Below are 12,347 nucleotides of genomic sequence, written 5' to 3' on the forward strand. Positions count from 1 at the left end.
CCACTGAGACAAAAACTCATCTCACGTCAACTCCTTCATTCCTACCGAAGAGAGCTTTCATCGTCTGCTTCTCCTCCTGGGTGATGCGAATGCAGGCCTCAGAGAAGGTGTCATGGTGGATCTACACAAAATTAATGCAGGAATGAATGAATGAATGAATGAATGAATGAACGAACGAACGAACGAACGAACGAACGAACGAAAGAATGAACGAACGAACGAACGAACGAACGAACGAACGAACGAACGAACAAACGAACGAACGAACGAACGAACGAACGAACGAATGAATGAATGCAGGCCTCAGAGAAGGTGTCATTGGTGAATCTACACAAACGCACAAGCATTTTGGTGTACCTATAATATAATAATTGCCATTTCCTTCCTGCTACTGAAATTGATGGTTACCATGTGTGTTCAAAAGCTGCATTCAGAGCAAACATCATAACAATAATCACTTGCATTCACACACAGTGGACGCAACATTTTAGCCACATTATTTGCCCCACATACATACACACATTGGAAAAATGAAAATGGTTCGACTTTTTTTTCCCAACAGCGATTTGTGCAAATAGTTTTTGACTATACTTATCACAAGTAAGACGCGCGAACGCGGGAAGCGAACGCAGCTCGTAAATTGCAAAAACAATTGTAATTTTTTAAGGTTGTTCTCTTTTTTGGTGTTTTTTAAGATTTTTTTTAAGTTAAGTTTTTTTTTAAGTTAAGTTTTTTTTTAAAGTTTTTCCTTTTAAAGTTTTTCCTTTTTAAGTTTTTTTTTTAAGTTAAGTTTTTTTTAAGTTAAGTTTTGTGTGTGCGTGTGTGCGTGCGTGTATTTCCTTTTTAAGTTTTTTTTTTTAAGTTAAGTTTTTTTAAGTTAAGTTTTGTGTGTGTGTGTGCGTGCGTGTTTTTCCTTTTTAAGTTTTTTTTTTAAGTTAAGTTTTTTTTTAAGTTAAGTTTTTTTTAAGTTAAGTTTTGTGTGTGTGTGCGTGCGTGCGTGCGTGCGTGTGTGTGTGCGTGCATGTGTGTGTGTGTGTGTGTGTGTTTTTGTGTGTGATACAGCTGCGCCCTCTGGTGGTGGGCGGATGGTGTTACAGCGTGACACACACACACACAGACACACAGACGTGATCTGCTGGGTCTCATAGTAAATGCTCACTGCGTTCGCAACAAGCACATTGCCGAGCACGTTTGGAATGATCGACTCAATAAACCGTCACTGACCTGTTTGAACAGCAGGTCCAGTATGAGGGGATTGGTGAAGGTTTCTTTAGGGTAAAACACCTGCAAACGCACCATAACATCATCGATATATACATTACACTGAGTATATCTGACTATCACAACGTGTGATAGGTCTGAAGATAATCTCGTTGGGTGTGTGTGTGTGTGTGTGTGTGTGTGTGTGTGTGTGTGTGTGTGTGTGTGTGTGTGTGTGTGCGTGCGTGCGCATGTGAGCGTGCGCGCGCACGCGCGTGTGTGTGTGTGTGTGTGTGTGTGTGTGTGTGTGTGTGTGTGTGCGTGCGTGCGCATGTGAGCGTGCGCGCGCGCGTGTGTGTGTGTGTGTGTGTGTGTGTGTGTGTGTGTGTGTGTGCGTGCGTGCGCATGTGAGCGTGCGCGCGCGCGCGTGTGTGTGTGTGTGTGTGTGTGTGTGTGTGTGTGTGTGTGTGCGAGTGTAAAGCTCTGCTCTACTGTATGAGCTCATCACATCGATAAACAATGAACATTGTAAGTCAGGAGATTGATATCTTAATGTACTGTAATAAGTGCTTCTTAATGATTAATTGCATGTACTATATTGAACTTGTAGAGTGTGTTCCTGTGTGCGTGCGTGTGTCGGTGACTGTGTGTGTGTGTATGCCTGTGTAATAAAGTGATCGGTCATGTGTGTGTGAGTTCCACCTCTTTCCTGAGGTAGAGCTTCCAGGGTACATTGGTGTAGGTGTAGTGGTCGTCACTGGTCCTGCTGTGAAGCTGAGTCTGAATGCTCTCCTCCTCTATCGGCAACTCTCTAGAGACTGAAAACACGCACGCAGGCACACACGCGCACGCACACAGACACACGCACACGCACACACACACACACACACACACACACACACACACACACACACACACACACAGAGAGACGCACGTGCAATATGATGCATCTTTTGGAAATTTGCACATCCCAAATGCTTTGGATTTATACATGTTTGGTCTATTCACGTAGTGGTACTAACATCACTGCGTGGATATTAGTTTCGTCCCTCTCAGTATTTTTTTTTGTTCCGCCCCATATTTGCATAATGGACCCTGGTTGGTTATATAGGTTCCAGACAAATCTAGTTGGCTCGTCACCGTAAAGTCCTCCCACAATTGAGAGGAGCCATACTTAATCTGCAATATGCATTGCAAAGGCAGATGAAGGCTGGATACGCGAGGCTATAGTTTAAAAACTTCAATATGTTGTACTTTTATGTGGCTCAGGAGGGAGAGCAGGTCGTCCAATGATCCATGGGTCGGCGGTTCGAATCCCGGCTCCTCCTGTCTACATGTCAAAGTGTCCTTAGACATAGAAGTGTCCTTCTATGTAAAGCGCCTTGGATAAAGGCGCTATATAAATGCACCATTTACCATTTATTTACCATTTAAAAAAACATTATGTTATACAAAAATAAATAAAAAACTCATCTAGCCTACAAGCTCCCGGTGCATTTCATTGAAAAGTTCAGTGAGTAGTGTGAATGCTGTAATAATCCAGCATTTTGGAAATCTGGAACAGACATTACTGTCTTGATGTGACATGTCTTGATGTGACATGCTGCTCACCTGGTTCAGGGGTGGGGCTTGTTTGAGGCAGGGCTGGGCCTAAGGGGCGGGATCTGGTTATCTTGCTACCCCTCCTAGCCCCTCCTTCTTCCCTGGAGCGGGCCGGGGGTGCAGCGGACGGGGGCTTCCTCTGAGTGGTCCAAATGAAGACAGTCAGAGAAGCAGATGCAGTGCGTGTGCGTGTGTGTGTGTGTGTGTGTGTGTGTGTGTGTGTGTGTGTGTGTGTGTGTGTGTGTGTGTGTGTGTGTGTGTGCACCTGTGGTGATGGCGGGTTGGCCATCTGGTCTTTAAGGATCTCCATGGCTTCATCATGGGGGTCTGGCTTCTTCACAAACCTACACACACAGTCACACACACACAGTCACACACACACACACACACACACACACACACACACACACACACACACACACACACACACACACACACACACACACAACACAGTCACACAGTCACACACACACACACACACACACACACACACGCACACAAAATAACAAAAATAAAACCAAAACGTACAAAAAAAACTTTTAGTCTTTCTCAATTTAGTCATAGTTATATATTAAAAAAAAACAAGCATTGATGCATATACTATCTACTGGGACTGGGAGGACTGTATGACTGTGAGTCAACTGCCTTCACAAAAGCAATTGTTCTCCCCCATGTCCCCTAGGGTAGGTACCCTCACATGTTCTCCCCCGTGTCACCTAGGGTAGGTACCCTCACATGTTCTCCCCCGTGTCCCCTAAGGTAGGTACCCTCACATGTTCTCCCCCATGTCCCCTAGGGTAGGTACCCTCACATGTTCTCCCCCGTGTCACCTAGGGTAGGTACCCTCACATGTTCTCCCCCGTGTCCCCTAGGGTAGGTACCCTCACATGTTCTCCCCTGTGTCCCCTAGGGTAGGTACCCTCACATGTTCTCCCCCGTGTCCCCTAGGGTAGGTACCCTCACATGTTCTCCCCCGTGTCCCCTAGGGTAGGTACCCTCACATGTTCTCCTCCGTGTCCCCTAGGGTAGGTACCCTCACATGTTCTCCTCCGTGTCCCCTAGGGTAGGTACCCTCACATGTTCACCCCCGTGTCCCCTAGGTACCCTCACATGTTCTCCCCCGTGTCCCCTAGGTACCCTCACATGTTCACCCCCGTGTCCCCTAGGTACCCTCACATGTTCTCCCCCGTGTCCCCTAGGTACCCTCACATGTTCTCCTCCGTGTCCCCTAGGGTAGGTACCCTCACATGTTCACCCCCGTGTCCCCTAGGTACCCTCACATGTTCTCCCCCGTGTCCCCTAGGTACCCTCACATGTTCTCCTCCGTGTCCCCTAGGGTAGGTACCCTCACATGTTCACCCCCGTGTCCCCTAGGTACCCTCACATGTTCTCCTCCGTGTCCCCTAGGGTAGGTACCCTCACATGTTCTCCCCTGTGTCCCCTAGGGTAGGTACCCTCACATGTTCTCCTCCGTGTCCCCTAGGGTAGGTACCCTCACATGTTCTCCCCGTGTCCCCCTAGGGTAGATACCCTCACATGTTCTCCTCCGTGTCCCCTAGGGTAGGTACCCTCACATGTTCTCCCCCGTGTCCCCTAGGGTAGGTACCCTCGCATGTTCTCCCTGTGTCCCCTAGGGTAGGTACCCTCACATGTTCTCCCCCGTGTCCCCTAGGGTAGGTACCCTCACATGTTCTCCCCTGTGTCCCGTAGGGTAGGTACCCTCACATGTTCTCCCCTGTGTCCCCTAGGGTAGGTACCCTCACATGTTCTCCCCTGTGTCCCCTAGGGTAGGTACCCTCACATGTTCTCCCCGTGTCCCCTAGGGTAGGTACCCTCACATGTTCTCCCCCGTGTCCCCTAGGGTAGGTACCCTCACATGTTCTCCTCCGTGTCCCCTAGGGTAGGTATCCTCACATGTTCTCCCCCGTGTCCCCTAGGGTAGGTACCCTCACATGTTCTCCCCTGTGTCCCCTAGGGTAGGTACCCTCACATGTTCTCCCCCGTGTCCCCTAGGGTAGGTACCCTCACATGTTCTCCCCCGTGTCCCCTAGGGTAGGTACCCTCACATGTTCTCCTCCGTGTCCCCTAGGGTAGGTACCCTCACATGTTCTCCCCCGTGTCCCCTAGGGTAGGTACCCTCACATGTTCTCCCCGTGTCCCCCTAGGGTAGGTACCCTCACATGTTCTCCCCCGTGTCCCCTAGGGTAGGTACCCTCACATGTTCTCCCCCGTGTCCCCTAGGGTAGGTACCCTCACATGTTCTCCCCTGTGTCCCCTAGGGTAGGTACCCTCACATGTTCTCCCCTGTGTCCCCTAGGGTAGGTACCCTCACATGTTCTCCCCCGTGTCCCCTAGGGTAGGTACCCTCACATGTTCTCCCCCGTGTCCCCTAGGGTAGGTACCCTCACATGTTCTCCCCGTGTCCCCCTAGGGTAGGTACCCTCACATGTTCTCCCCCGTGTCCCCTAGGGTAGGTACCCTCACATGTTCTCCCCCGTGTCCCCTAGGGTAGGTACCCTCACAAAAACATGCAGTAATCCTGGTCTCTATACTGCCTCTCCCGGGCCAGCCGGGGCGCCTGATGGAAGGGAAAGGAACTGGTTGGAATAACGTGTTCCTTCCACTCGCTACGTCCAACCGGGTAATCTCCCTCCGGCCAGGTAAAAAGAAGCGGCTTGGACTCCTCATGTAGTGAAGGAAGCATGAGGTCAGTCCGTTGCTCTCCCCAGGTTGGCAGAAGGAGTGTAGTGCCCAGGATTACATTAGATAATTGACACTGGGTGAAAAAATGGGTCATAAAAATCGTGGAATAAAAAATAAAAATCACACCCGTGTGAACTGAGTGGTGCAACTCCCCCCCTTACACCCCCCCCCCCCCCCCCCCCCCCCCCTCTCTCTCTCTCTCTCGCTCTCATTAGCAGGCAACAGTGCAGCACTATTTCTCTCTCTCTGTTTCTGGCACGACAGCGCCCCTACTGGTACTCATGAGTCACACATGAGTCACACACAAACATAGGTTAACACGAGTCACATAGGTGTCACATGGACACGGACATTGCTGTTCCTTGGAGTGGTTGCACCACTCAAAAATAATCTAATAAAAATGCCTTCACAAGGTGCTATAGTGGCCCTCTGGAGTGAGTGCGGAACTATAGTGGCCCTCTCCATTATATTCAAAGTTGCCCAACCCTGCCCTATACAGTACTATGATAAAACTAATATCAAGTTGGCCCATACGTTAGCCCTTCCAGCGCTCTACCTCTGTGACTGAGGAGCAACAGGTGCGGCAGCAGGAGTGTGGTGGTGTTTGACGATGTCTTTGATGTCGTGACTCGGCTCCATCATGCGCTCCGCGTTGCTGCCGCTGGAGCGTACCACGTCTTCAGGAGCGGGGCCTCGTGTTGGACCTGGAACATATACCACTCATTCAGTCACATTCAAGCACCTGCACACATAATACTGTACAGAACCATAGAGTATAAGACAGAGTTGCGACATTGAGGGGGCAGAAAACAGCCCAGTCACGTGGTTCATGTATACTCGTGTGCGGCGTATAGACTGGCCCCATGAAGTGAACGGTCTATGTAGAAGAGCTGCCATTGGACTGGCCCCATGAAGTGAACGGTCTATGTAGAAGAGCTGCCATTGGACTGGCCCCATGAAGTGAACGGTCTATGTAGAAGAGCTGCCATTGGACTGGCCCCATGAAGTGAACGGTCTATGTAGAAGAGCTGCCATTGGACTGGCCCCATGAAGTGAACGGTCTATGTAGAAGAGCTGCCATTGGACTGGCCCCATGAAGTGAACGGTCTATGTAGAAGAGCTGCCATTGGACTGGCCCCATGAAGTGAACGGTCTATGTAGAAGAGCTGCCATTGGACTGGCCCCATGAAGTGAACGGAGTTGTCTTATTCTATGGCTCTGATACGGTACAGCAGTGCTTCTCAAGCATTCTCATGTCAAGGACCCCCAAATTGATTTGAAAAAAGTCCACAAAGCGAAAAAGATCTAAAGCTTTTCTGAAATGGCAGATCTACAAAGTTACATTTGGAAAAAATGGGACTTAAGTGGTTGAAGTCCCCACTGTGTAACATTATCCATTCTAGTAGTAGTCTTTATGGCGCCAACTCTGGTTGCTTCATTGTCTGCTGGAACTGCTAATCCCAGAAATCAGTTTGAAATATACAACACAGAAGTACCACTCCAAAATGAATGCTGCAGGGTCCTATAGGCCCTGAGGTCATTTTGGAACGCAAGAACGTCGTCAGAACCAGTACGTTTTAACTTTTAGACAGACAGACAGACAGACAGACAGACAGACAGACAGACAGACAGACAGACAGACAGACAGACAGACAGACAGACAGACAGACAGACAGATTTGAAATGTCATGCAACACTACTGACACAACTGTTTTGCAGAAGGTGACAACATACTCATTCCTCTGTCTGATGGCTTGTACGGTGACTCGGTGTCTTTGATCTGCAGAAAAACAGACAGAGACACAGTCAGCAGGAGAGAGGGCTGGTTAAATGGTAATTAAAATGGTAAATGGTGCATTTATATAGCGCCTTTCTCCAAGGCGCTTTACATAGATTGTGCATCAATTTACCCATTCACACACACATTCATACACCGATGGCGGCAGAAACCATGCAAGGCACTAGCCAGCACATCGGGAGCAATTTGGGGTTCAGTCTTGCTCAAGGACACTTCGACACTAACTCTGGTTAAAAGCTGCTCTGAGTTTTTAAGTCAATATTATTCACATTGTGATATACACAATTCAACATGTACTAATTCAGTGCAGCAGAACAGGCCACACGTGTATTTGTGTGTGCATGTTTGTGCGGCATGTGCACTGCGCACATGTTGGTGCGTGTGTGCGTGCGTCAGTACGTTTTAACACAAAATGAACAGACGATAGAAATTGCAGTTGAATAAGCTGTAGTGACTCACAGGGCTGGGCGTGCGGGAGTGATGTGGGGAGTATGGGTGGTACTGGATGTGGGGTGACTGGGGGGCCGGACCGGCCGGGGGGAAGTTGGCCAACATCTGCTGCTGGAGAGCCATGGCCTGCATGGTCATCTGCTGGGCCTGGGAGGAAGACGCACATACGCACACACACGCACGCACATGCACACGCAGGCACGCACGCACACGTTCACACTTGATTGTTATTTTTCATTCTGTGCTTGATTGTGATGCATTAGGTATATCTGTTGTCATTAACCACTTTCATAATGGCATGTCATTATAGGTGAAAGAGTTTCCACAAGGTTTCCATATTAGCGAAATGCAATAATATCCGATCTACAAGCTCACAATGCAACAGCTATAGTGACACGTTACGAGCTTCCAAATAGTCTTAATTATCGCTGATGTGGCTAAAACATGCTATCAGAAGAATACATTATAGCAGGAAAAGACAGAGAAACATAGGCTACTGTATTGTATTAATTCCAAAGCGTAAATGAGTACAGATCAAGTACAGAGTGAATGGAGGTAACTTATTGGACACAGACCAGAATTATAGCTTGCTGGTTGATGATGGCTTGTTGCTGCTGAGCCAGTACACTCTGGTCTGATCCTACATGCACACGCACACACACACACGCACGCGCACACACGCACACACACACACACACACACACACACACACACACACACACACACACACACACACACACACACACACACACACACACACAGACACACAGACACACAGACGCACACGCACACAAGACAAAAATACGCATGTCAAACAACAGACAACAATACTACAGTATGCACACTCCACTATGTAGAACAGAGGAGGCACACACTGCTGGGTCTGAAAGACACACACATGCAGTAACATCCCAAGTGTTTCATCTTGAGTGTGTAAATAAGGATATATGTGTACGGTATACTACGTATATGATATGTGTACATTTTTACATAAATTAAGATAACACTTGGAAGTTTGCTGTGCAAATATAAATAAACGACACAGCACCCCACTGCAAACAGACTCCCATGTTGGTCCCGCATCCAACAGATCAAACCTACTCTAAAAACCCCTGGTTATTTTATTTAACCCAATTCTTGGGTCACTTGTGTTGGGTTATATTTTTTCAGAGCCATAACCATTTCTTGGGTTATAGGATTATTATTTTGACCCAATTTGTGTGGGTTTTCTTTTAGCTGGGTAATATTTCTACGTTATTTCTTTTGAGAGTAACCCACTTGGGTCAGACAAGTCACACCCCGCAACCCCATCCTTCCCCCACTGCAAACCTTTATTGAACAGCACACAACTGTGAACACACTGTGCAGCACTGTTTGTTGCCACTTTATACCATTTCATCAGCATTTCCACTCCACTTCAACTCCACCACGCCCTGCACACCGAGGGGCCACGAACATGCCGACACTTCAACTCCACCACACCCTGCACACAGAGGGGCCACGCACATGCCGACACTTCAACTCCACCACACAATGCACACAGAGGGGCCACGCACATGCCGACACTTCAACTCCACCACGCAATGCACACCGAGGGGCCACGCACATGCCGACACTTCAACTCCACCACGCAATGCACACCGAGGGGCCACGCACATGTCGACACTTCAACTCCACCACACAATGCACACGAGGGGCCACGCACATGTCGACACTTCAACTCCACCACACAATGCACACCGAGGGGCCACGCACACACCTCTCAACTAGGGTTGGGAACCTTCAGGATTATAACGATTCCAGAGTTACAGGACTGTAACTCTGAGAGTACAAATGGAACCAAATGGACCCTTATACAGGACTGTAACTCTAAGAGAGTATAAATTTGTACACATTTGTACACTCTCAGAGTGAAATAAACGTTTGAGAAACACTGTCCACGTACAAGCTCTGACAGTGTGATAAAAAAAAGTAAAAACCGCTTCCAGAAACGTTTCCAAATACGATGGAACCGATTCCCGTTCTTCAATCTCGGAAACCGGTTCTGAAAAACAAACAGAAAGAAAAAAAAACGTTTCCGGGTCCCAACCCCCCCCCCCCCCCCCCCCCCTCGTTGCCGTATATATCCGGCATATACCTGGAGGTAAGCCGGCGGGCATCACCGGAACCGAGGGCATCCCTGGCACATTGATCATGGACACCCCGCCGACACCGTCGGCATAGGATGACGGAGGGACCCCCGAGGAGGACGAGGACCTGGGAGGGGACTGGGTATAGGCCGTGGTGCGTTTGGGTTCCTCGTAGTAGTACGGACTCTCGGGCGGCGGCTGGTTATAGAAGTGGTACCGCGGTGCCGGTGGCGGGGGCGGGGGCGGCTCTTGCTCTTTCTCTCTCTGCTGCTGCTCGTACAGCTCGCGGTGGTGGTGGTGGGAGCGGATGGGCATGGTCGGGACGGGAGCCATCATCCCTCCCGCTACGGGGAGCACCGGGACGGCTTTGGGACGACGGGATGGGAGTGGCAGGGCAGGGCAGGCAGGCATGGTGGTGGTGGTGGTGGTGGTGGTGGGAGACAGGGGTTAACGATACAATGCCATACGATACACATTTATCTTAATTTTACATAAAGTAAGATAACACTTGGAAGTTTGCTGTGCAAATAGAAATAAACGACACAGCACCCCACTGCAAACAGACTCCCATGCTGGTCCCGCATCCAACAGATCGAACCTACTCTAAAAACCCATGGTCATTTATTTAACCCAATTCTTGGGTCACTTGTGTTGGGTTATATTTTTTCAGAGCCATAACCATTTCTTGGGTTATAGGATTATTATTTTGACCCAATTTGTGGGTTTTCTTTTAGATGGGTAATATTTCTGCGTTATTTCTTCTGAGAGTAACCCACTTGGGTCGGACAAGTCACACCCCGCAACCCCATCCTTCACCCAATGCAAACCGTTATTGAACAGCACACAACTGTGAACACACTGTTTGTTGCCACTTCTACCATTTCATCAGCATTTCCACTCCACTTCACCTCCACCACACCACGTTCAGTGCAGGCTGACAACGTTATTGTCAGCCTGCACGTTGTGTTGCGTCCATGACCGTCCAGCACCGTTCAAGATACAGACAAGACATAGATAAATGGTGCATTTATATAGCACCTTTATCCAAGGCGCTTTACATAGATTGTGCATTACATTCACCCATTCACACACATATTCATACACCGATGGCGGCGGAAACCATGCAAGGCACCAACCAGCACATCAAGAGCAATTAGGGGTTCAGTGTCTTGCTCAAGGACACTTCGACACTAACTCTGGGGGAGCCCGGGTTCGAACTGGCGACCTTGTGGAGCCACTGCCGCCCATAGACACAAAGACCAAACGATACATATTACAGGACAGAAATCACAATAACAGACAAGAACAAGAACATATCCTCTGGTTTAACGATTTTGGTTTAAAAGCAGGACAGACTGATGTACAAAAGAGTTCTTTAGTCTGTTTTTCTTAAATTTAGGGACTGTAAGGGATCAGAAGAGATACTCTTCGCCAGTCTAAGCATGCTCTTGGTCTGGGCTTCTTTAAAGGAATGTAACACGACCTCAACAGGCCTACTAGTCAGGGAATAATATCAGTATAATGTCAAATCTGGGAATAAATATTCTTAAAATGGTAAATGGTAAATGGTGCATTTATATAGAGCCTTTATCCAAGGCGCTTTACATAGATTGTGCATTACATTCACCCATTCACACACACATTCATACACCGATGGCGGAAGAAACCATGCAAGGTACCAACCAGCACATCAGGAGCAATTTGGGGTTCAGTGTCTTGCTCAAGGACACTTCGACACTAACTCTGGGGGAGCCCGGGTTCTAGCTGGCGACCTTGCGGTTACCATCCGGAAACTCTACCCCTGAGCCACCGCCGCCCCACGTTACCATTGTCTTCACCAATGTGTTTGTAAAGGTGTCTAGTAACATATCCCACATTAGTTTCTATTCAACCACCCATAGGGGAATTTCTGACAGCTGCTGAAAGTTGGGGTACCATCACCAATATAAGGCAAAATGTTCTAAATTTCATTACGCTTTAAGTAGCATGTGACAAACTAGGGGGTTTTCATGATTCTGAATCCATTCCAAGCATTAGTTTTGCATGAAAAACACACATTGGGCTAAAAACTGCCATAGCCGTCATCACAAATAAAATGTGATGAGATCAGCACAGCAGACTTATTTTTTTTTTTCAATGTGAAATGCTGTATTCAGATGTTTTGCCTTCTGCTTTCTGGGCTCACAGGCAGTGCCACTTCAAACATAGCTACATTGCTACGTAAATCTGACAGTTTCTTTTCCGCCTGGGAGAAGATTTTTGTAAATCATAGCAGGCGAGAGTAGGGAAGTTTACGGATGAAAAATATTACGTAAAATGTCCATCATCTCCTGCTGATTAACACATTTCAGTCGGAGTGGGGAAAGGAGCCAAACAGACAGGGACGTAAAAAGAGTGATGATGATGATGATGATGACGATGATGATGATGACAGAGGAAGAGAAACCAAAAGACGTAAGAAGAGA

General features: G+C 48.1%; 1 protein-coding gene across 1 annotated transcript in view; it reads right to left on the reverse strand.

The window, feature by feature from the left end:
• Positions 1 to 12,347, reverse strand: part of myo15aa (myosin XVAa) — a 106,327-nt gene that overhangs the window by 39,755 nt on the left and 54,225 nt on the right. The window contains exons 33-42 of the mRNA XM_079519791.1: positions 9,891 to 10,247; positions 8,329 to 8,393; positions 7,763 to 7,900; positions 7,240 to 7,285; positions 6,062 to 6,209; positions 3,068 to 3,146; positions 2,812 to 2,941; positions 1,903 to 2,018; positions 1,225 to 1,284; positions 46 to 121 (exon numbers count right to left, since the gene is read on the reverse strand). Coding sequence (XP_079375917.1) covers positions 46 to 121; positions 1,225 to 1,284; positions 1,903 to 2,018; positions 2,812 to 2,941; positions 3,068 to 3,146; positions 6,062 to 6,209; positions 7,240 to 7,285; positions 7,763 to 7,900; positions 8,329 to 8,393; positions 9,891 to 10,247 — 1,215 coding nt within the window. The remainder of the gene's footprint in view (positions 1 to 45; positions 122 to 1,224; positions 1,285 to 1,902; positions 2,019 to 2,811; positions 2,942 to 3,067; positions 3,147 to 6,061; positions 6,210 to 7,239; positions 7,286 to 7,762; positions 7,901 to 8,328; positions 8,394 to 9,890; positions 10,248 to 12,347) is intronic.

This window comes from Electrona antarctica (genome assembly GCF_951216825.1).
Source record: "Electrona antarctica genome assembly, chromosome: 14".
Classification (NCBI taxonomy): domain Eukaryota; kingdom Metazoa; phylum Chordata; class Actinopteri; order Myctophiformes; family Myctophidae; genus Electrona; species Electrona antarctica.